Source organism: Saccopteryx leptura, chromosome 1 (genome assembly GCF_036850995.1).
Source record: "Saccopteryx leptura isolate mSacLep1 chromosome 1, mSacLep1_pri_phased_curated, whole genome shotgun sequence".
Taxonomy (NCBI): domain Eukaryota; kingdom Metazoa; phylum Chordata; class Mammalia; order Chiroptera; family Emballonuridae; genus Saccopteryx; species Saccopteryx leptura.
Genome location: NC_089503.1, coordinates 359,053,140 through 359,079,520, shown reverse-complemented (window position 1 = coordinate 359,079,520; position 26,381 = coordinate 359,053,140). Strand labels below are relative to the sequence as shown.

Genomic DNA, 26,381 nt, shown 5'->3' with positions numbered 1-26,381 from the left:
AACATTTTAGATAGGGTGTCTAGGGAAAGACTTAATCAGAAAGGTAAAAGATTTGACAGAATACATAAACATAGTGAAAAACCCCATGAAAGAGAAATTTGTGTCAAAATATTCAATACAAAGACCCTTAGGCAGGAGCATGCTTGGGTTTCTCTAGGAACTTCAAAGAGCCCACTCTTGATATTTCCGTGTGAGCCAGAAGATAATGTACTGTCTGGGGTTAAATGCTTACCTGCTCTAGCCTCTAAATGGTCTAATATTGTGAGTCGTATATGTATGTGTGTGTGTGTCTGTGTGGGTCTGTGTGGGTCTGTGTGTGTGTGTATGTGAAAGAGAGAGAGAGAGAGAGAGAGAGAGATTCTCTTTAGATTTTCTGTTCTTGCAACTAAAATTTTAAAACTCTAAATCCTATCCCAAATGCAAATTTCACTCATATGGAATACTAATTTGAGCTTACTTCTTTCAGCGTGAGTTTGCAAAAGTCACGCTTGTTGAAAATAATTATAAAAAAAAAATTAACTAGAGGATGGATATAGAAGAGAGAAATAAAACAGATGGTAAAGTTAAATGAGATGGGTTTTAAAGTTTTTTACTGTTGATTCCCCTATGAAGACTTAAAAAGATGTGATAAAACATAAACTGCATTCTTATATCTGCGTCCTTGGACCAGTTGTATAGAAGAACAGAAAAGCAAAAGGGCTGTGAATAAAGTTCTCATGGCATTTGCTTTGATGATATATAAAGTAGTCAACAATTCTAAACCATAACAGCAGGAACCTATAAAATATTTGGATAGACATAAGCCAGAAATTGTAGCACTATGTGTATTATTTATTAAAAATAAAATTAGCCTGACCAGGCAGTGGTGCAGTGAATAGAGCTTCAGACTGTGGCATGGAAGACCCAGGTTCGAAACCCTGAGGTTGTTGGCTTGAGAGCGGGCTCATCTGGTTTGAGCAGGGGCTCACCAGCTCGAACCCAAGGTTGCTGGCTTGAGCAAGGAGTTACTCAGTTTGTTGTAGCCCCCAGTCAAGGCACATATGAGAAAGCAATCAATGAACAACTAGGGTGCTGAAACAAAGAATTAGTCCTTCTCATCTCTGTCTCTTCCTGTCTGTCTGTCCCTATCCGTCCCTCTCTCTGTCTCTCTCTGTCTCTGTCATAAATAAATAAATAAATAAATAAATAAATAAATAAATAAATAAAATTTATTAGTAAATCATTAAAACTTTAAAGAAAATAAATCCTGAATTACTGCTATGAGGCCACAAATATAGTTCTTGAATGCATAGTGCTTTTTTTTTTGTAACATTACCTGCATAATATCAATTACATTTTTTCTTTTAGTGGCTGTCGTTTATTCATTTTTATAAACACAAAATTACAATAAGAACCTTTCTCCTTTTTTGCCTTGAGCTCTTAATTTCTTCAATGATTTATTCTCATATTGTGGTTATTAGAAATCAGACTCTCATTTGGGAAGTGACAATTGTTTTATGATGGGGACCATTTATATTATTAATGTTGAGAATGCAATTGACATTGTGAAAGTGTTGATTAGAAATTCCTCATCAGAATTTCAATGAGGAAGTTCAGCATCCTTATGCCACTTTCATTACAAAGACAATGGATTGAAATAGAGAAATTTAACTCATAATGAAAAATTTGACTTAGAATTAATAAGGTTCTGACCTTGAGGGTTTTTCTTTTAACCTTTAATGTCATCCATCCTGTTACATTTAATAAAACTCTTAATTTTAAAGACATTATGAAGTTTGCTATATTTTTCAAATTACTTCAATTAAATATATATTCAAAATATTATTTTTTCTGATTATAATTTTAGTTCAAGATCATGAATAGGAACTAACAAATGTCTAATTGTGGATTTACTTTATTTTACCCTATGGTATATACATCTGTACAATACAAATATTATCCAGGCCCCAATGGCCATCAAAATACTGATTAACTTTGGAATTATCTCCAACTTTAACTCAGAGCCTCTCTGTGATTCCCAAAACCATTTTTCCCCATGATTCTCTCTGGTTCCCTGGTTTTCTGTTCCTGTGTTTTTTTAAATTTATCCCTGGACCACATAGATCACAGCCTTCATATACTGTTTCTAAAAAGTCATTTTAAATATACTAGAAACATTTTATGTTAGTTAAAAATTACAAAGTTCTGAATGATTATGGGATAGATGTCAGTTTGTGCTTTGTGTATTTTGAAGTTCTGCTATTAAATATATAATTTAATTTGCTAAGTTGACCCAATTATGTTTATAAAAAAAAGTTTTTCCCCTTTAAAATTTTCTAATATTGAAATCTACCTTATTAATAAAGCTAAACCAGTATTCATTTTACTTGTTATATGATATCTTTCCTGTAAATTTGTCAGTATCTTTTTTATATAAAATAAGTCTCTTACAAATGTTTCATTGAGTTTTGCTCTATGTGTCATTGAAAATCTCTGTCTTTTAACTGAAGTATGTAATCAATTTATGTTCGCTGTGATCTTGGATATAGTTGGATTTAAATGTATCATATCACTGGTTTTTTGTTTTATGCCCTCTCTATACTCTTTACATCTTAATGTAAAATATATTTGTTTTATCTAAATAGAAGAATAGTTTATATCTCTCCCTAAAATATTATAACTCATCCAATAGTCTCTTTTAAATTAGTCGACATATTCAAAAGTTAACAATGCAAACATCAAATTAGAAAAGCAAATATTAGTTATAGATTTCCAAAAATAGTATAACCTAAAAAATGCATTTTATATTTACATGCTAAAAGGAATATGTAATAATATCTTTTTTTTAATTCTGTGAACATTTATTTTATTTATTTATTCTTTTAACATTTTCTTTATTCATTTTGAAGAGGGACAGGGAGAGAAGGGAAGGAGGAGCAAGAAGCATCAACTCCCATATGTGCCTTGACCGGGCAAGCCTGGGTATCATACTGGCAACCTCAGCATTCCAGGTCGACTCTGCATCCACTGCGCCATCACAAGTAAAGGAATATTTTATTTCTTTAAATATATTGCATGTTAATTTTTATCATTCATAACCATTATACAAGTTGAAAAATATGTTTGTAAATGTACATTAACTTAAATATAAACTCTTTCAGAACTCAGTACAACTAAAACTGATTATTAATCAATATAAAAATTATATATATTTTTTCATTTTTCTTTTATTCTTTTTTTAATTTAATTAATTGTGTTTACATAGATTCCAGGGTCACCTCTAATGCATTACCCCTCCCCCATATTCCCCTCAACATCTCCCTTGTCCCCGTCCCTACAGCGCCCTCCCCTCTTCCCTTCAGGTTTATCCCATCCTATCATCCCCTTTCCCTCTGTCCTCTTTTCCTCTGGTCCCTTTGATCCCTCCTCTGTCTCAGTTCTGTTCCTCAGTTCTCATTATTCCTTGGATTCCTCAAATGAATGAGGTCATATGATATTTTTCTTTCTCTGCCTGGCTTATTTCACTCAACATAATTAAAAATTATATTTTTGAAAAGAAATTATAATGTTAAAAATGTTTAGTAATGTACATTATCATTATAATTACCTAAATTTTAACACAAATAGAAGGTTACTAGCATTCCTTTCTTGCTAATATTTTATGTAATGGATGTCAGTAAACTTAGTAGGATTACAACAATGAAATGTCTGTAGGTGATGAAAAGACCTGTCAAATTCCTTTAAAAAGCAGTTCAAATTGGCTATAGAGACATTAACATAGAGGTAATTGGTGAGGCACTAGAATAGTTAAGATCTCTCAGGGAAAATGTTGGTAAAAAAAGAAAATCTTAAAAATAAAATCAGAGATAAGTACTCAGAGATCATCCTGAAACAAAACAGATACCAAAAACCAAAACATAAACAGGATAATTTAAAATAATTTCAAACTAAAATAAAAGAAATATTTTAATTAGAAAATTTTATATTAAGAAAAGGATAGATAAATTTTAAAGGAAAAAGATAAAGGGGATATATACTTTATATTAAAAATGCATATGTGCCCTAGCCAGTTGGCTCAGTGGTAGAATGTTGGCTGGGTGTGTGGATGTCCCAGATTCAATTCTCGGTCAAGGCATACAGAAGCAACCATCTGCTTCTCCAACCCCTCTTTCTTTCCCCTATTCTCTCTCTCTCTCTTTCTTTTCTGCAGCCATGGCTAACTTGATATGAGTGAGGAGGCCCCAAGTGCTGAGGATGGCTCCATGGCTCAGTGGCCTCTGCCTCAGGCACTAAAAATAGCTCAGTTGCCAAGCAAGGGTAGCATTATCCCATAGGGGGCTTGCTGGGTAGATCTCAGTTGGGACATATGCAGGACACGGTCTCTCTGCCTCCCCTGCTCTCACTGAATTAAAAAAAAAGAAAGAAAATGAATATGTACAGTACTTGAAAGTGTACATTCTGGAGTCACACAGACTAGGTTTAAATCTAGCTTCAACTATTCCTATTGATACGTGTAAACTTAAAAAAGTATTTCACTAGCTCAGTAAACATTTTATTTCTCTATAAAATCGAATGGGATTTATGTGTGGATCAAATAAGGTCATATCATAAATGATAAGTTCAAATGCCAAATGCATTATGCTGCTAAATAAATGTTATATTCTTATCCTATATATTCTTGTATAACAACAATAATATTTTAGTATATGTTTGCAAAAGTGCACATATAAGTTTGTTCAAGGTCCTATTCACAAGTTGCTTTTCATTATATTTAAACATATTCTATTAAAATATTTTATACCATAGAAAACGAGAGAAAATGAACAGCATATTCCTACCATCTTTATTTGCCAAAAACCCTTTTTAAAAAATGTAAAGCATTCCTGGTCCGTGGAAAGTCCCACTTGTACTCTCCGTGATTTCATTTCCCCACCTCTCTCCCTCCAGGCAGGCCTAGAAACACTGTGTGGATAAGTAATTCTCATGTATGTGTTTACTCTCTGCTATAGATTTATGCAACCACAAAATATATGAATTTGAAAAAAAAAATATATGAATTTGTGTTTTAAATTTTTAATACTTCATTATCACACTGCACATATTTAATTTTTCAATAATATTTTAAAATCTAACTTGTTTTTGATATGTATAAGTATTAATACATGTAGCTATTGTTCACTTATCATTTTTATTGTTCTCTTATTTTAACCACCATTTGTAATTCCATAGTATGATAATGCCATGATAAATTGATCCATCTTCCTACCCTAGCCTTTAGTTTGTTTCATATTTAGAATGAAAATTCATATATATATATATATATATATATATATATATATATATATATATATCTCATTCAGTACAAACCTGATAATTTCTCTAATAGACAAAACTGTAAATGGAATTTCTGAGTTGCAGGATATGCCTTACTGTGTATAGTACATGCACTATATTTATAAAACTATTTCAAAAACTATACAGCAAAATAGGCATATTTTTTATATTTTGGCAAACAACTACCAGACTAACTTTATTCCCCATCTAGTTTAAGAGCTTAAGACATTAATAACTGGGGTCTTATGTATAGAGAAAAATATCACTAGTACTTAAGTTGCTATATTCTTATTTTATAATAAAACACTCCTTAGGCACTTATTAATGCTCTCCCAACATAACCCTAATAAGTTAAAAATCTCTATTACTAAATTATATATAATACGCTTAAATATCCATATAAGAATATATTTGTGGCTTAGATTGATAAAAGCATTCGAAGTACAGAGAGCCTGAAGCTATTGTGTTTTTGACGTGCTAAATTACTTTGCCATGTATTAAATTACTTACTCCGAATCTTCCAATTATATTGCAACACCATCCTTCATTCAGACAGTTGATGCTGAGCAGTCTATAGTGGTGAATTACTTTCTCACAGTTTTCCCCAGTAAATCTTGGCATACAACTGTAAATACATCAATGTAAATAAGAAAAGTTGCTAATTAAATATTTTCACTGAAGTCTATTAACAGCCAAAAATAATAATGCTTTGTTTAAATTACATTCAACATATATTATTACATGATTTTTCAATCATTAATTTTGTCTGTGAATATTTGTGTTTTTCACAAAGGAGAAAAGATTTATCGATTTAAAGGGAATTATAGTAAATGATATTTTCTTTTTCTTTTTTTTTTTTTTTTGAAACAGAGACAGAAAGAGGGACAGATAAGGACAGATAAACAGGAAGTGAGAGAGATGAGAAGCATCAGTTCTTTGTTGTAGCACCTCAGTTGTTCATTGATTGCTTCCTCACATATGACTTGACCAAGGGCTACAGCCAAGCCAGCGACCGCTTTCTCAAGCCAGTGAGAAATTTGGGCTCAAGCCAGAGACCATCGGGTCATGTCTATAATCCCATGCTCAAGCTAGCAACCCCTTGCTCAAGCTGGTGAGCCCGCACTCAAGCTGGTGGCCTTGGAGTTTCAAACCTGGGTCCTCTGTCCCCTGCATCCCAGGCCAACACTTTATCCACTATGCCACAACCTGGTCAAGCAACTAAATTTCATTGATGGCATTCATACTGTCTTTTAAGAAATTTAGAGTAAATCAACTTTAGTCTAACCAGATATTAACAATAAAATATAGGCTATATAAAACTACTAGAATAAAAGAGGCCATTATTAAAATGTGAAGAAAAAGATGAGAAATGAGATTTCTAATCTTTAGTAGAGCTGTTAGATACTGATGCTGAACTATCAGATGTGGACACCACATATGAATTTTAGGCACATTATAGTGAAAAATAATAGTATGCTCATATTTGGGCTAATTATCATGTTTTGTTTACTGTCATTTTTTACATTTTTTAATAAAGCATTCTTATAAGTGCCTGATATTAAACTTTTGATTGTTGAGGCATCCGTTTCAAAGACATCCATTTTGATTAAATACAGCATTGGCAACTATATGACACCTACTAGCTGCACAGATTGAAGAAGCCAGGTCTCTGTACCCGTGCAGTGTTCCTTTCCCAGAGCTCTGGACAGTCCAGATAACAGACCACTCGAGCGACAGACTGCTTTCTTCTTCTCATTCCAGAATTGCTCTCTTATGTTTCAATTCACTAATAAATAGCAAACTTTCAAAAACTTATGCACACCTTGCTCAACCCTAAGAAAGGCAGAACCCCAGGCCTCTACTCCCTCACTCTCTCTTTACCTGACTATTTTGCTGCCTGGCCCTTGGGGTTGCTATTAATTCTCCAAAACCTATGAGTCATAAGCCTTGTATTTTCAAGCTCCTTTATGATGTTACAGTGCATTTCACAATGATAGTAAGAACCACAAAGGCCAGCCCAGCCACAGCGCTGGTTCTGGTTGGAGAAATATCTGTGGAGACTCACCACAAGCAGTGGGGTTCAGGTGAGTGCCCCAGGCATTCTTAGTCTGACAGACAAGAAACAAGGCTGGATTCCAGTCCACTGCAGTTCATTAGCTGCAATCAATAAGGTGCTAAAGAACACATACCAGTGTTCCAGCTTCCTTTGCCCTCACTCTCATTAATTCGTGAAAAATATTCCTGTACTTTAAATCACATTTAGTAAGCCAAATGGGATACTAAATTAAATGACACCGCGTCTCTCTAAAGTAAACACTAGAGAATTATGACCAAAAATCATGCTTCTTAAGACTATGTTGTTACAAATGGAGTTAAAAATGAAATGAACTGCACCATATATTCATTATCTTAAAATTTTTATAAGAACGAAGGATAGTTTCACAAAAGAAGAAATCAGAGGTCATGTTAACACAGTTTAACTGAAATAGCATCCATAAAACATGTTTGCAAATTACCTTTCCTGCAGTTCAAGACACAGCTTTGAACTTTCACCTTGTAGAATTGAATCATTCTTTCATTTATATCAGTAATAACGATCCATTTTTTCCAGCACCTACTATATGCCAGTCACATGATAATTACTTTTAAATAATGTTATATTTTTCTCATTCAGTCCTTATAAACACTGAGGACAAGTCCTGCCGGGGGTGAGGACGACGGAGATGCAAAGACCTGACTCCGGGGACCAGGTTCAGTGACGCAGATCCACTTTATTCAGGAAGTAAGCTAGCTTATATACACAGGTTCAGCCTATAGGGTGTTACAGCATGTCCTTCATAGCCAATGGCTGAAAAGATCAGGGAGCTGAGTGGTTGGCGCTAAGACACTTCCTTATAGAGGGCGAGCTTCCTTCCTGGGTATGCCCAGGAGGCTTCTGGGAGCTGGAGTATTCTCATAGCATTGCATCAGCCACGGCTGCTGGGAATGTGCTATGTGCTCCACCCACAAAACCCTATAAGAGATATAGTATTACCACTATATCATAAAAAAAAAAAAACATTCTGAGAAGTTGAGTTATTGCTTTGGTTATATCACCAATTTTAAAGCTGTTATTAAAATTAAGTACAGCCTAACTTTAAATGTATTGATAAAACATCACCTATTAAAACTTGTTAAGATATCTTTACTTTACTTCTCCCATTCTGAGGATCCTAATCATTTACTCAGAAATCATATCAAATATCATTTTGTTTCCAAAGATATCATTCTTACCCTTTCTTATTTGGGGTACATGTGACAGAAATATCAAACATTGGTGAGTTGTGGCTATCATATCTCAGTTTTCTTTTTGAGTGAGAATGAATTAAATTGGCTAAGTCTATTTAAGGACATGTTATGGATCTTGGATTTAGATTATTCTAAAGGGGTAGTCAACCTTTTTATATCTACCGCCCACTTTTGTTTCTCTGTTAGTAGTAAAATTTTCTAACGGCCCACCAGTCCCACAGTAATGGTAATTTATAAAGTAGAAGAGTAATTTTACTTTAAAAAATTTATAAAGCAGAGTTACAGCACGTTAAAGCATATAATAAGGCCCTGGCCGGTTGGCTCAGTGGTAGAGCGTCGGCCTGCGTGTCAGAGTCCCGGGTTCAATTTCTGGCCAGGAGAAGCACCCATCTGCCTCTCCACCCCTCCCCCTCTCCTTCCTCTCTGTCTCTCTTCCCCTCCCGCAACCAAGGCTCCATTGGAGCAAAGTTGGCCCGGGGCACTGAGGATGGCTCCATGGCTTCTGCCTCAGGTGCTAGCATGGCTCTGGTTGTAACAGAGCAATGACCCAGATGGGCAAAGCATCGCCCCCTGGTGGGCATGCCGGGTGGATCCCGGTCGGGCACATGCGGGAGTCTGTCTGACTGCCTCCCTGTTTCCAGCTTCAGAAAAATACAAAAAAAAAAAAAAAAGTAAAGCATATAATAATAATTACCAAGTACTTTATGTCGGATTTTCGCTAAGTTTGGCAGAATAAATCTATCTTTATAAAACAACTTACTATAGTTAAATCTATCTTTTTATTTATACTTTGGTTGCTCCGCTACTGCCCACCATGAAAGCTGGAATGCCCACTAGTGGTCGGTAGGGACCAGGTTGACTACCACTGTTCTAAAGTATGGTTTCTGAGGAGGAGGGAGGGTCAGGGCTATGAATTAAATGAAGATTTAGGCCCTGGCCGGTTGGCTCAGCGGTAGAGTGTTGGCCTGGCGTGCAGGAGTCCCGGGTTCGATTCCCGGCCAGGGCACACAGGAAAAGCGCCCATCTGCTTCTCCACCCCTCCCCTTCTCCTTCCTCTCTGTCTCTCTCTTCCCCTCCCGCAGCCAAGGCTCCATTGGAGCAAAGTTTCCCCGGGCGCTGAGGATGGCTCTGTGGCCTCTGCCTCAGGCACTAGAATGGCTCTGGATGCAACAGAGCGACGCCCCAGAGGGGCAGAGCATCACCCCCTGGTGGGCATGCCGGGTGGATCCCGGTCAGGCGCATGTGGGAATCTGTCTGACTGCCTCCCCGTTTCCAGCTTCGGAAAAATGAAAAAATAAAAATTAAAAAATAAATGAAGATTGAATGTTTACTTATGAATGAGATCAGATCAATAGGTTGCTAGATGAAATTAGGCAGCAGCAACTCTGAGAAAGATGTTTCTAAATAAGCAGAGTTTATAGATCATGAAAAATTAGACCAAAGTGTTAGTACTTTCACTATATACTAAGGAGGAAGTCCCAAAACACCATCTGTGACACTTGGTCTGGGGAGGTTTAACACAAAGGCAGAGGAAACCATAATTAGAAAATCTTCCTGTTGAGTCAGAAGCTATCAACCCTCCAGGCCTCCACTTCTGCTCACGGCTTGAAATCTAAAAGAAGCTCCTAAAACTCAACCAAAAGGGAAATGACATCTTATCAACTAAGCCTGCAGTCAGGGAAAGAGAAGGTTTAGATAGTATTCTTGCCACTGAGGAATTTAATCCAGATTAAACAAAAAACAAAAGGAAAAGAGCAAACTCTAGAACAACATGGACCCTTCGATATATCTTCTAAGAACTGTTCTGTATAAATAACTGGTCTGCCTAATATCTACTATAAACTTTGGCAATTTAAAAAATTTCACACCTTTTATTTTATTTAGTTTTCCTGCTCTTTCTTAAATCATATTTCAAATTTAATAAAATAAACTATACTAGCCTAATTCATTACCTATGGCATTACAATAGATGTAAATATTAAATGGAAGTAATTTTTTCCAAAAAAAAGATATTTTTCCAGAACATGTACAGTACAGTACCCAATACTTTTATTTTAAATGAACATTTAGTACAAAATTACATTTGATTACAATTCACATTAAAAGTGCTGCAGTTATTAAGACCAGAGTCACTTATATAAAGATCATGAGATAGTCTTCTGGAATGTGTAATGTGAAAGAAAACACAGATATAAATATAAATGCAACTGAGGATATGAGAAAAAATAGAGGCTGATCACACTAGATAGCCATCTGTGTAAATATGCTAAAAAGCTATCCCTGTATATCAATGTCAAAATTAAATAAAAATAAAATAAATGAATAAAACAAAATATTTGGTGAAAATTGACTCTAAAAGATGCTTGGCATATTTATATATATGCATGAAGAGCTTGAATTTCTATAAAAGAGATGATTTCCATGCCATATAAGTTTTGATGCTAAGAAAATTTATGCTTCTTACATATTAATTGTAAACCAGAATTTTGATGCAAAGTCAAAGAAATTAAAACAAAATAGTTACAGCCAAACTCATGTGAACAAGTAAAAACAATGTTGTATCCATTGACACAAAATTTCATTTCTAGGAATTTTTCCTGAAGGTATAATTAGATGTATTAAATTTAGATTTATATCCATATTTATCCCATGCTATTACAAATGGAAGTATCAACTGAAAAAGGGCATCTCCTGATCAAATTCTAGTGTCTATCATCACTCTACCCATACTGCAAAGAATCCACAGACAGTGTAAACAAGAAACTAAGCCCTTTCTAAATTGTCCATTCTTCTTTAAATGCTTTGAACATTAAAAGGGACTATGGCCTGGCCTGTGGTGGTGCAGTGGATAAAGCGTTGACCTGGAATGCTGAGGTTGCTGGTTCAAAATCCTGGGCTTGCCTGGTCTAAGGCACGTATGGGAGTTGAAGCTTCCTGCTTCTCCCCTTTCTCTTTCTCTCTCTCAATCCCTCTCTCTCTTTTTCTTTCTCTCTCTCTCTCTCTCTCTCTCACTCCCTTCTAAAATGAATGAATAAATAAATAATAATAAAAAAGGGACTATGGTCATAAATTTGATTCTCACTGTATATTTAAGAATTTACTTTATATAACTAGCTTAGTTACCTTTTTCTACATACAAATGTAGTTTTATGCTATGCTATTAAAATGGAAAGAAGTGTGCTATTCTCAGGCTACTGCAAACAGTTCCACATGATGAAAGTACCGGGAGATGAGATGAAAGAGATGAGAAAGGAATTTGTAAGATATACCAAAATTTACCAACTATATAAAACCTAGGAGTAAAATTCAGGGAATTGGAAGTGAGTAATGAGATTTAAAACAAACAACAAAACAAGTATAAAACATGAGAAAGGCCTATACAAATCAATGCTAATATGCAATTAAACTGATGACTATGACTGACTTAAATCAGTATAACTGGCCCTGGCTGGTTGGCTCAGCAGTGGAGCCTTGACCAGGCATGGGGAAGTTCTAGGTTTGATTCCAAGTCAGGGCACATAGGACAAGTGACCATCTACTTCTTCCCCAATCTCCTCCCCCTTCTCTCTCTCTTCCCCTCCCACAGACACAACTCAATTGATTCCAGCATGTGAACCCCAGGCACTGAGGACTCCTCTGTGGATCCTCACCTCAGGTGCTAGAAATAGCTCAGTTGCAAGCATGGCCCCAGATGGACAGAGCATCCATCCCAGAAGGGGTTGCTGGGTGTATCCCGGTCAGGACACATGTGGAAGTCTTTCTCACTGTCTCCCCTCCTCTCACTTAAAAAAAAAAAAGTGTATATATAAATATCTGCATAACTAAAGTTCAAAAAGAAAGGGAGGTGCCTGACCTGTGGTGGCACAGTGGATAAAGCATTGACCTGGAAATGCTGAGGTTGCCGGTTCGAAACCCTGGGCTTGCCTGTTCAAGGAACATATGGGAGTTGATGCTTCCTGCTCCTCTCCCTTCTCTCTCTCTGTCTCTGTCTCTCTTCTCTCTCTCTCTCTCTCTACTTTCTAAAGTGAATAAATAAAATTAAAAAAAAAAAGAAAGGGAGAGTGAAAAGAGAGACAGAAAGGTGTCACCTTGTCAGATTAACATTTGGATCTGAAATCAAAGTGATGTTAATTCTCCTCTGCTTACCCTTTTTTTTTTTGTATTTTTCTGAAGCTGGAAACGGGGAGAGACAGTCAGACAGACTCCCGCATGCGCCCGACCAGGATCCACCCGGCACGCCCACCAGGGGCTACGCTCTGCCCACCAGGGGGCGATGCTCTGCCCCTCCGAGGCATCGCTTTGTTGCGACCAGAGCCACTCTAGCGCCTGGGGCAGAGGCCAAGGAGCCATCCCCAGCGCCCGGGCCATCTTTTTGCTCCAATGGAGCCTCGGCTGCGGGAGAGGAAGAGAGAGACAGAGAGGAAAGGAGGAGGTGTGGAGAAGCAGATTTGCGCTTCTCCTGTGTGCCCTGGCCGGGAATCGAACCCGGGACTCCTGCACGCCAGGCCGACGCTCCACCACTGAGCCAACCGGCCAGGGTCCTCTGCTTACCTTTAAAGCCACTGTCTTTTTATTTTATTTTATTTTATTTTATTTTATTTTATTTTATTTTATTTTATTTTATTTTATTTTATTATCTTATTTTATTTTATTATTTATTTATTTTTTTACAGAGACAGAGAGAAAGCCAGAGAGAAGGATAGATAGAGACAGACAGACAGGAACGAAGAGAGATGAGAAGCATCAATCAGCAGTTTTTCGTTACGACACTTTAGTTATTCATTGATTGCTTTCTCATATGTGCCTTGACCATGGGGCTACAGCAGACCGAGTAACCCCTTGCTTAAGCCAGCAACCTTGGGTCCAAGCTGGTGAGCTTTTGCTCAAACCAGATGAGCCTGCGTTCAAGCTGGCGACCTCAGGGTCTCAAACCTGGGTCCTCAGCATCCCAGTCTGACGCTCTATCCACTGCATCACCGCCTGGTCAGGCTGTCTCCTTTAATTATCTGCCACCATCTAGTATATCTGGGATCTTCAAAATCTATAGTACTATTCATGCTTCTACTTCCCCTTACACTGTGATCAGTTGGATATATCAAATTCTCTGGGTACTGAATTGCATCACTAAACTTTCATGCTGGCTCTACTAAGACAGCTGCCACTCTGCCCAGATGAACATATACATTTTACTGCTCACATCTTTGCATTTATTCTACTTGGCCATGCTTTTCTCCTGTTCATGACAATTCCACTGTCAGTCCAAGCTGCTTCTCAGCTTTTCATAACCCCTAGCTTTGCTGACCTCATTAAAAACATCTGTTACTCAAACTTCTCCTCTAAGGTAACTAGAGAACTGCTCTACTACCACGGAGAGCTGTGCATTTGGAAGATCACCTCAGCAGACTTCTACATAACCAGGTCCTTTTGATTCTTATGTAGTTCTGTACAATCAGGAGCTCTGTGGATGAGCCTGGCTAATGGCACTCATTCCCACCCTTGAGATGACTACTCCTGTATGGAGAGAGAATTGGGTTTCACAGACCCTCTTCTCTTTCTTTTTCTTCTCTTTTTTTATCTTCCTTCCTCCTTCTCTCCTACCTTCCCATCTCTGGCATACACTTTCCAGTTCAACATATATTCTATTATATGCATAACTGTGCAAAGTCATGTTTACAAGTTAAATGCCTTTAAAGTCTATATGTTCCATTGAAATCAATAGGTGCATTTGAGTACTTAATTCCAGTTTAGCTTAACTTCATATCAGACAATGACATGCCTCTGCTCCAGCATCCTCAGTTCTACAACATGCACACTGTCCATTTTCATTTGGATTTGATCCTGACGTGCGATGAAAGCCATTGAAATATCAAAATTTGTAGGAGCATGTCTAGATTATGTATAATTAGTCTGGCCTGAAAATGGACATTGGGTTATTACAAGCCTGTAGTTTAGAGACTAATCAAGGGACTGTTATAACAATACAGGAGAAATGAGATGTATTCTATAATATAGAGAAGAAAAAATAAAGAGAAAAGATATTCAGGAGGCAGAGTGAACATAAGCATGAAAATCTTGTTGACATTTATTTACAGGAATGAAACTAATACAAGGTGTCAAGTAGTGTTTGGTAATTTTCTTCATATTCTTAATACTTCTCATACTTAGTATTTTATGCTGTTTCTTTTCATCTGATTATAGTTGTTATTTATTGCACTTCTTTTATAATTCAGAACGGCTGCCAAATATTTTTATTCCATTAATGTTAACCTTCTCTATCCCTGATATATAATCAATCACATTCTTTTTTTTTTTTTTTTGCAAACAAAATTTTAATTATTTCATCAGTGTGGATACATAATTTTCCCTCATGAACAGCCTTATTTTTTCTTCATGATGTTTACTTTTTTTCGCTTCCTACTATAAGTCTTGAGTGTTGTTTAATTTATTTCTTTTAGTTCTAGATCCTAATTCCTTCACTGGACATCCCATTTGCTTCAGCGGTCATATTTTAGCACCTATTTTACACACACACACACACACACACACACACACACATCCAAATATTATCTCATTACCAATTGAGATTTACCTTTGTGATATTATGTGCATTTATAAACATGCATGTGTATACAGGTGTTTTTTTCCTATTCTAGTCCATTTTATATTTAGTAAGAATATTAACTTTCTTCATAATATATTACCTGAATGATAGGTTTTCTGAATCTTTGCATACACATAAATATTTCTCTCCCCAAACTATATAGAGTAGTCAGGTATAATATTTGAGGAAGGCATTACTTTTTCTCAGTAGTCTATAGTATAGATGCTTTCTACTGTTCTTGAGACTGTAAATGCTATTTCACTGTTGTGAAACTAGCTGTATTACAAATAAACAATGTGGTGCCACTGTAATTATTTTTTCTTTGTAAGTAAATTGTCTTTTCTGCCTTGAAGCTTGATAGATATTCTCTATCCATCAGTTTCACTTGCATAAAGAGACTTTTTAATATGCAGATTCAGTTCTTTCTCCAACCCAGAGAAATATTTTACAACTTGATTAATTATTGCTTTTCCTCCATATGTTCTTGTTACTCCTAAAGCTGTTATTATTCACACGTTAGATTTCCTTGACCTATATTTCAAGATACTCAACCTTTGTCATCATGATATAGTAACTAATTTATCCATTAAGTCCCCAACAAGTAATTGTTGAGCTCCTCCTACTGTATAGTTATTTTTCTAAGCATGCTGCATATTTCAGTGAACAAATTCCTTTCCGTCATGAGGTTCATCTTTGAGTGGGAGAGGTCAGGTTAAAGTGGATAAATAGTTGCTGTTTTTCCAAAGTGTAAAGCCAGTATCCAAGGCCAGGGCCACTATCAAAGCAGCCCGGCTCATGCAGGTTCGCATTGGATTCGGACAGTCGGTAAAGAAACAGCGGAGCCAAAAACTGATGGGCCATAGTCTTTTATTCTAGCTTGCACCTGGCGGGCAAGTAAAAATACACACTGGGCTCCAAGACCCACTCACATTCAGTGCTCACAAAGCTACTGATTTATCCGAGTTTCCTAGAATCAAAGGTTTCTAGCTCACCAGACTTATTCACCTCTGTTTCCCATCTCCTTCCTTATCCCAAATACAAACTTTACACAAACTGGCATCTCACTCAGCACTCCACCATCTTGGCTGCTTCTCCTGGCCTCCTCCACGTGGCCTTTCTCTGCTCTCCTCTGCTCTCTCTTCTAATGATAATCTCAGGAACCAAGAGCCCAAACTCGTTCTGCCCCCATTTTATATTGTAGCTTCACAACCTCTAATCCAATATACAAAACAGGAAAGTCTCTAATACAAAGTCACTTCTCTGAGGCATGATTGGATTGTACCACCCCACATCAAAAAGGATGGGAAAAGCTTAATCCCAAAACCAAGCCCCAGGCTACAACGATCCCCAACACACATTAATATCACCTGGGCGAAGGCCTCACGTGGGCAACGTCTATTTTTAACAAAGTGAGCATAATACATTTTATCTGCCCAACACAAAGTTTGCCAGCAAATTACTATTTCATAAGACCAGAAGAATTTAGAGTGAGAGTCATGTATACACATGAAGATAAAAGCAGATCCTCATTTCTTTATATTTTTCTCCCTATAGTTTAAAATACTTCTTTTACAGAAATATTCTAGCTCTCCATTATTTTGGAGAGCATTTTCCTTTTAATCTTCATCTAAGGTATTTAATTAAAAAGTATATTTTCGGCTCTGGAGGGTTGGCTCAGTGGTAGAGCGTTGGCCTGGCTTGTGGGAGTCCTGGGTTCGATTCTCGGCCAGAGCACACAGGAGAAGCGCCCATCTGCTTCTCCGCCCCTCCCCCTCTCCTTCCTCTCTGTCTCTCTCTTCCCCTCCGGCAGCCAAGGCTCCATTGGAGCAAAGTTTGCCTGGGAGCTGAGGGTGGCTCTGTGGCCTCTGCCTCAGGCGCTAGAATGGCTCTGATTGTGGCAGAGCCACGCCCTAAGATGTGCAGAGCATCACCCCCTGGTGGGCGTGTCAGGTGAATACCGATAGGACGCATGCGGGAGGCTGTCTGACTGCCTCCCGTTTCCAACTTCAGAAAAAAAAAAAAAGGATATTTTCTAGCTGCAGTCTTCCTATGTAGGTATACGCATATGCACTCTTGAATCTCTTATTTGATGATAGTTATCTAATTTATGGCATGTTGATTTGTTTCTCTTCCAGAGACTTTAATGCCTTCAAGTTGTATTTGTTTTATTTTAACAGTATTTCTTAATTTTATGGCCTTTTTTGCATGAGAACTTTTTCTTTGCTAACTCATCAGGTCTCAGGTTGTGTTGCTACAGGGAATAAGTGAGGCATCCTTCAGCAAATAGAAGGCCAATTGGGCCAGGAAAGTTGAAGCTGCCGGGTTACCAGTCCCCTTCTGAGGACCATCAGCCTGGCTTCTCTCCTCCATGGTGTGTTGAGAATACTCCCTCTCTACAGTTGAGAGGCTTTAGTCCTGAATTTCAGGATTTAGTTGATTCTTTCTGGTAAAGGATACAAAAATACTAAGGGGGTTAATTTTGACTAACTTTCCATTATTCAGAATATTCGTACAGTTTAAGTATTCAGTATTTTCTGGTTATTGTTCTGGTGTGCCACATGTTATTTTGAAGATGTTTTTTTAGCTCCCAAAGCAAGAAAAATCTACATAAATTGCTTTTGTTGAGATAGTCAGAGAGGCTAATTCCTAACTCTTTTTCGCTGCTCAGGGTGTCCAGCAGTCATTTTTTGTCAAAGTAGTCAGCAATTTTAAATATAAAGATAGAGGAAATACGCCTTCTAGATCTCCATGTTCCTCTGATATCAAAATTATAGTTGTATTTTTGTTTAAAAAACTATTTTTTATAATAAGCATGAAAGTATTAAGAAATAAGGAATATTTTTATGAGACTGGAGTATAAGAGGGACCCAAGTAATGGTGATGAAAATGTTTAAAGTGTCATTATTCATGGTAAAAAGAAGATTATATATAGAAAAGCAGAAAATAACTGAAAAAATACACATAAGGGGAGAGGATAAAGATAATGGAAATAGTATATATTAATGAAGAAGATAGGAGAAAACACACTTTCATTGTCTCCTTTTCCCCCTTAAAATTGTTTCCTATAACTGCCTGTCAGGAGCCGATCCACTAATGCTGGCTAACAAGGTCACAGCAGGAGAAGATCCACAACTGCTGATTGACAAAGTCACAGCAAAAGAAGATCGATGGCTACTGGTTGATAGAGTCACCGCCGTGAAGACCAACGGCTGCGGGTTAACAAAGTCACCGCAAAGGAAAGGCACAACGATACTTCCCCCTTTGATCTTTTGAATTAATCTGGCCTTATATCCCCCCCTTTTTCTGGGTGTGTGCTATTATTTATGGCACAGGAATAATAGTACCATGCTTTCCCTGTAGATTTGTAGTAATTTCTTTGGATATGAGACAGAGGGTGTGAGTTCCACAGAAAAGCCTGTAAGCCCCTTGAACTGGGCTCATAAACATAAGAGGCTGGCCATGATATCCCTCATAAAGGGTTAAGTTTGTAGGAGAATTTCTTCTTATTAATCATGTTAGAAAGAATAAAGTTAGAACTTAACTAGTGTATAAATATAGTAAATGAATAAAGTTTAACTAGACATTAGAATCTTAGGTAAAGTGTAGTGGAGTGGCCTGTTGCGTGGCCTTAGATAGGAGCGCAGCTGGCAAGTAAAGAATGTTTTGTTAAAAGACTTGTTTTGTCACTGAAGGCATTTGCTGGGCTTTTCTCAGTAAAACATTCTCATGAGATTTTTGTATTTTCCAAGAATAAGGAGAGGAATGTGGTGGGATTCATAGCAGCAATGGCAATTAATGCCTTCTGATATTATATTGCTACTAGCTATCTTGCAGGTGCACTCTATGTATCTTTAAGTAAAAGTTACTCTTAATGCTATGTCAGTTTCTTAAATAGCAAGCCTTTTGTAGTCTTGTGAAAAAAGAATTAGGACACTACATGAACTCAAGGCTATTTGCCTGAGCAAGCGGTAGTCCTTTGCTAGTCCTTGATGATTTCGTCTGCTATCTCTCTCTGAGCCCTTGACTCACAACAACAGTAAAATAGAGTTATTAATTAGTACTAATCTTTTACAAGTTTGTACCGATATTGTTATTACTATTCAAGTTATTGTATAACTGTACTTTGAATGACTTACCACCTGATTTGTAGCTTATAGATATGAATTAACTGTTATCTGGAAATATGTAACCATAGTGAAACTAAAACAATGATGTATTCAAAATACCATGTGATTGTAACTTAGTGTTTGTGCATAAGAAGTAAAGTTAGACCAGTCATTGGCAGAGATGCCTGGCAGTAAATGCTAACCAGAGAATAAAGAGAAAGAAAAGAATTCGGCTCTCTCACTTGATTAGCGCTGACGCCGTCTCTTCCTGTGGGACTCCTGGATTCCCCGCGGGGCTGGACCCCAGCAACTGCCCTAGATTACTATTATTAGTTTGCACTTTGTCAATTAGGCCGATATTTATTAAACAATTGGCTTAAGTCTATTTCTTTGACAGTATCAAAAATTACGTTAAATGACTTATGGAATAAATGCTACTGATTTTAATGAGGAATGTCAGGTTCTGTTGGGGACACTGCATTGAACAAAACAGAGTAATGACAGTAATACCATAGCAACATTATATCACCAGCATTTTGGTAAATACAGTAGCTCATGTTATAAAGTAATACTATATTATTTTTATTGTTAAAGTATAAAGAAGTCACAGTAAAACCAAATAAATAGTATATTTTAAATATAATTTATAAAATTTTTTCAAACTATAAAGAAAAGCATATTTTAATAAAATTAAATGTGTAAATGTCATTATAACATTATTGATTGCTGAAAAAATTTAAAGTAATATATTAAAATAATAAAGTAAATATACCATAAAATGAAAAAAAGTGAAAATTGAAAATTAAGTATATTTGGTTTCTTTTTTAAAAAACTAGCTTCAAAGATAGTATGCCAACAGTGTCACTTTTGGATAAGGAGTATACGCTTGCTTAAAGTTTTCCAGCTGTTAAAATAGCTCTTTCAAACTGTACTATTCCAGGAAATGAAAAAGAGATAGTTACAAAGTAACTTGAAATAACTTTCTCCTACTCTGTTATCTTGAAATACTCCCCTGACTTGTTTGAAGACGTGGAGTGGGTTTTCGGTACTTTTTTTTTTTTTCAGAGTTTGCCATTCTGAGTGAGTTAATTTTTATCTTAAGGAAAGCATTGTGGGGCACTGGCCATTTGGCTAAGCAGTAGAGCTTTGGCCCTTCCTGGTCAAGACACACAAGAGACGTGCCCATCTGCTTCTCCACCCCTCCCCCTATTTCTTCTCTCTCTCTCTCCCTCTCTCTCTCTCTCTCTCTCTCTCTCTCTCTCCTCCCCTCCTGCAGCCATGGCTCAATTAGAGTGAAGTGGCCCCAAGCACTGAGGATGGTTCCAGGGCGCCTCTGCCTCAGGTGCTAGAATGACTCCTGTTGCAACAGAGTAACACTCCAAATGGGCAGAGCATAGCTCCCTAGTGGGCTTGCCCAGCAGATCTCAATTCCGGGATGCATGCAGGAGTCTGTCACTGCCTCCCCTCCTCTCATTTAAAAAGAAAGAAAGAAAGAAAGAAAGAAAGAAAGAAAGAAAGAAAGAAAGAAAGAAAGAAAGAAAGAAAGAAAGAAAGAAAGAAAGAAAGAAAGAAAGAAAGAAAAAAGCAAGCATTGTGTTTCACTTTTGAGTTATTTTTGTTTCACTGCCTCCCCTCCTCTCACTTAAAAAAAAGAATGAAAGAAAGAAAAAAAGAAAGAAAGAAAGAAAAGAAAGAAAGAAAGAAAGAAAGAAAGAAAGAAAGAAAGAGAAAAGCAAGCATTGTGTTTCACTTTTGAGTTATTTTTGTTTCACTGCCTCCCCTCCTCTCACTTAAAAAAAAGAATGAAAGAAAGAAAAAAAGAAAAAAAGAAAGAAAGAAAGAAAAGAAAAAAAGAAAGAAAGAAAGAAAGAAAGAAAGAAAGAAAGAAAGAAAGAAAGAAAGAAAGAAAGAAAGAAGCATTGTGTTTCATTTTTGGGCTATTTTTGTTTTATTGCCTATAGATAGGGATTCTAATGCAGAGTTACTTGCATCAATTTCAATACTGTCCTGTACCTATTTCACCTTTTAGAAAAAAACCCTTTTAAGTAGATAAGAACTTATTGTTATAATAGAGCCTAGCAACGCCACTATATACTTACTTACTGTGACTTGTATGGGTATAGACAAATGTCTAGACTTAGAGACTACTCATCCCATCAATTTTTTTTTTTTTTTTGCATAATCTGGGAGCAACTGAGTGCTTGTCTGGATCCCAACACATAAATAGTTCATTTTCATCATTCTTTAAACCTTAAAATAGAATTAACAGACAAAAAGATCTACATTTTGGTATAACATTGGCATGATATACTGCAATTCTAGAATACAGAAAGACAAAATTTACAATATTAAATTAAAATTTTTTTATCTTAATATACATTAGACTGTGGGTCTGAGAGAAAATTATAAACACATCAAATATAAAAACATATAGAGATAGGTGCCATGAAGTAAACAAATAAAGTCAGGGTAAAATGGAGAGAGTAACTGAGAAGAGATAGTTTTTAAATGTTAGTCAAAATTGATAAGGAAGACTTTTTTAGAAGCTGTTTATCTGAACAAAAGTCTGAATAAAATGAATATCAAATTATTGTAGTGTCTGGCAGGAATTGAATAATCAAAGGGAATGTAGTAGGAATTTATAGTGGAAAGAAAGGCAGAAGCACAATATGGCTAGGCTCAAAAGCATTTTAAATACTTTAAATTAAATGTTACAGGGCAAACCATTGAGTGGCAGTAGATAACAGTAACATGATTTTTAAAACATATACATGCTTTTGTGTGGAAAATAGATGATAAGGAAGAAACCATCTCAAAATGTGCTTTATCTGTAGCTCTCACTATACAAGATCAAGAGAAATCTATCTTCTAGTTGTTCTGACCAAAACTAGAAAGCCATTATACATAATCTTTTTTTAACCCATACAGTGTCTCCTGACAAAAATTTTCTTATACTGAGTTATTCTATTGATTCCCTCTTAAAAGTACACCTAAGATCTAACTATTAATAGTTCTCACCATGACTTTTATCCCATCTCTCTCCATCACTATCTTCTCCAATCTAGATTACTACTTTAGCTTTATGAGGTCTTTTTGCATCTATTGTACATCTACAAAGTTTCTTTTCAACACATTATTTTAAAATATAGTATAATGTCCCTCTTTTGCCAGGAACACTGCAATACTTCCTATTACACTTAAAATAAAAATCAAAGGTGTTAAAATAGTCTGTAGAATTAGCAACTGCCCTCATCTCTGGTTTCTTCTCTAACCTTCCAACTCACTTCCTTTAGTTCTTTTTTCCCTAAACATTCTTCAACCTCATATGCCCCTGACCCTACCAACTCTTTAATATTTCCTAGCCATATCATATTTTTACATCCTTCCTTACCTGAATTAAATTACATGATCCATTTCTATACTCACTTCTTTCACACACCCTCAAATCACTAATTCCCTCCATTATTGTACTCTGGTTAAAAGCAAATGTTAGTTTAATTTAATATCTAAGTTATTTCATATAGACATATGAGTAATCAAACACGGTTTGAGGTTGCCACACTTTACTGTAGACCAGTGGTCCCCAACCCCTGAGCCGCGGACTAGTACCGGTCCGTGGGCCATTTGGAAACAGTCTGCAGAGAAAGAATAAATAATTTACATTATTTCCATTTTATTTATATTTAAGTCTGAACAATGTTTTAATTTTTTAAAATGACCAGATTCCCTCTGTTACATCTGTCTAAGACTCACTCTTGATGCTTGTCTCGGTCACGTGATACATTTATCCGTCCCACCCTAAAGGTCGGTCTGTGAAAATCTTTTCTGACATTAAACTGGCCCGTGGCCCAAAAAAAGGTTGGGGACCACTGCTGTAGACTACACTCACTTTAAATTTATGTTCACTAACTTTTAGGAGACCCTTATTGCTGCATCAATAAAACTAAATTTTCCTCCCCTCCTCTGGATTTCTTTATTACACATCTTCTTCTCACCCTGCTTCTTATTTCACAGGAGGACTGAAACACTTTGAAGATGATTCAACAACACATATTTAAATCACCTCTATCAGTTTAAATATTCTACTTTTCTTCCTATTTTAATTGCTGTAATATCTGCCATCTCATCTAGCCCCCTCCTCTGCTTGCACACTATATTTCATCTCATCCCTCCGGCAGTTTACAAATGACCTGCTTTGAACACCCTTCGGCTGGCACCCCTTACTCTCTTTTACTGCCACCCTTTACAGGAAAGGCCCATCCATCTATTTCCGTCTATTCACTTGCAAATAGGACCTAATCAATATTTTTCTTTCTACCATTCTGTCAAACTCCTCTTTTCAAGGAAACCATTACTTTCAGTTGTCCATTGCAAAGATCAATTCTCACTTTTCTCTAACTAGACTTAGCCACATAACTTGAGAGAGTATAGCACTGTCTTAACATTCCTAAAATATTGTATCGTTTCTGTGATGAAACCATGTATTTTTCTCATCTTAACTCCCTGACTTCTACTTTTTACATTCCTATCCTTAGCCTGTAATTCCCTTAGGTATAAGAATGTCCGAGGTGTTAGTTTACCAGCCCTTCACTTGTCTCTCTAGCCTCGCTCCAAAGAAGTTGCATCTTCAATGCCTTGTCCGTGTTGCTGACTTTCAAATGCACACGTGGAGCCCAGATGTCTCCTCTAAATTGGAAACTAACATACCTGACCCCCTCCCTCTGAACCCCTATGACTTCCACTTGTCTGCATCAGGTGTCTCGGTTTATGTGTCCAAAACTGACTTTCTGATCTCCACCCATCTCAACTAGGCTTCTTTTCTGACATAGATTTTCCCCATTTTAGAAAATCATATTAAATCTTTCAATAGAGTAACAACTTTAGAGTTATCCTTTGCTGCCTTTTATTTCTTGATTCACATTCATTTCTTCAGCAAAAAGTTAAAACTTCTTTAGAAATATATTCCAGGTAGGGTCCTTAATTACCATCATCACCCGTTGTCTATTGGAGAAAAAGTATTCAGAGTGGTTCTTTAAAATACTATCAACCTACTAGAATGTAAGTTTTTTAAGGGGGAAGTGTTTTATTTGTTTTCCTTTCTCTTTTTTTTTCTTTTTTCCTGCTGCTATAGAAGAGTTTCTATGATAGTAGAAATGTTTCTGGAAAACTAGGCACTCAGACATCTATACTTAAATTAATAAATGAATGAGTTATTTCATGTTACATCCTGAGTCAAGACCTTTCATCTCATTCAGTAAAATCCAAAATATTTATTCTAAACAAATTAAATAACAAATTAAGCTATTTGGAAAATATTCTGTGTTACACAGTAAAAGGATCTAGAGATACAGAAGTGATTAAAATACTGTCACTCTCTTGAACATGTTCTGGTAAAACAGACTTTCATAGAAATTGAAATTTATTGTATATAGTTAACTGAATTTTTGGGATATTTTGGAGTATTTTAGTAGATATTTGAGAATTGGTTAAACAATAAAACAACAAAAAGAAACAAAGTATTTAATCATTTAATATGTGATAAAATAAATGGTTTATAAAGATTTCCAGTGTCTGAATTTGAAATTTCTCAGTTGTAAATAACAAAATGTCAATTCAAACACTAAAATGATGGAGGATTTATTGGCTGATATGATCAGACTGTTCAGAAGTGGTCCCTGCTCCTGGTTCTACCTCGTGTTACTCCTCTCAGCCTTACAGTAATTTGTAATTTGTCTTTGCCCCCTTTACGGTTTCTTTTTGTTTACAAGGTGGCTTCTAGTAGCACAGCTACTTGATGCAAGACAGCGTTTGATGTCACTGTAGAGTTTGACTTCTTTTACTTCCCCTGCAAGCCTCAGGCAGGAGATTCAGTGTCACCCAAGGACAGACTTTCTACCAAATGGTTATTTAAAGTATATAAGGGCAAAAAAAGGCATCAGACAACCTTCAAAGAATTTATTTCCTGTGGCCAAATAAACAAAAAGTGGGCGGAACTCCCTTCTTTCATTTTAGTTGACAGAGCAGAATAATGGTAGAGAACAGTGAGGAGAACTTGGTTTTTGCTGTCCCCTGTGTCAAGCTCTGGTGCTGGATATGGGCAAGGTCTCTATGTCCCAATATTCACTGTGAATAACAGCATTTTGTAGCCAGTGTGGACTCTTGAGGTTGGGCCAGCCTGTGGTCATATGATTGTGAAGTTCTTAGGTCCTTGTGCATTTGAGAACCATAAAATTCATGTTATAATTATATTTAGAGTCAGACTCACCTCCTAGAAAACAGATCAAGGATTTTGCTTCTCAGCCACCCAAGAACAGGTACATATTCAATTCTTTTTATTCTCTGAGAATATCTCTTCCCTTTTTCACACCTTCTAAAGAAACTGATCATTCCTTCTCTCCTCAGCATAATTCCCTTGAATGTTCTATCGCTTTTAATTATCTTAATCTCTCATATATTGCTTTGGGTACTAAATATTGTCTCCTCCAGATGCATTCTCTTCATCCTTCTTTATCCTGCAGTGTACTTCGGGATGCTGACCAGGGGCTTCTGACTGGTTTGTACTAATGAGCTGTACCAGCAGAAGGTCAGGAGGTGAGAGGAGAATAAGGTCGTGTACTTACTCCTTCCATTTCCTCACTGCAAGGTTGCCGGTTGGCAATAATTGTGTTCATCTACATAAGTTAATAGTTCATGTCAGAATGTTCCGTACAACAGCTACAGTTCTTTCTTCTATTAACTGCATTTGGGGTTTGCCCTTTTAGCATACAGGAGGCAAAGAGCTCCCCATTGTTTCTCAACCCAAGATGATTAATCATAGCCTTTCGGTTTCCCTTAACCTTCTCATATCCTTTAGTCTTTCCACTCAACTTTTCTAAATTTTCTCTGAGCGAACCATTCTTTTCCTGGCAGAAGCTTGGCTGATTTCCTCTGAGTATTAAGATAAATTCTTCAAGTGTTCTTTAATTTTCTGCAATTACTTCATCTTGCAAACTCCTTTTATTTTCAAATCATTAGCCAAACTCTTGACGCCCCCAACAAAACATCTCTGAGTAATTTCAGAAAATTATCCACAC

The 26,381-nt window shown here is 36.5% G+C and overlaps 1 protein-coding gene across 1 annotated transcript in view; it reads right to left on the bottom strand.

The window, feature by feature from the left end:
- EYS (eyes shut homolog) overlaps nucleotides 1-26,381 on the bottom strand; it is a 1,965,296-nt gene that overhangs the window by 1,596,696 nt on the left and 342,219 nt on the right. Inside the window, 1 exon segment of the mRNA XM_066360293.1 lies at nucleotides 5,824-5,938. Within this exon segment, the coding sequence (XP_066216390.1) occupies nucleotides 5,824-5,938 (115 nt within the window).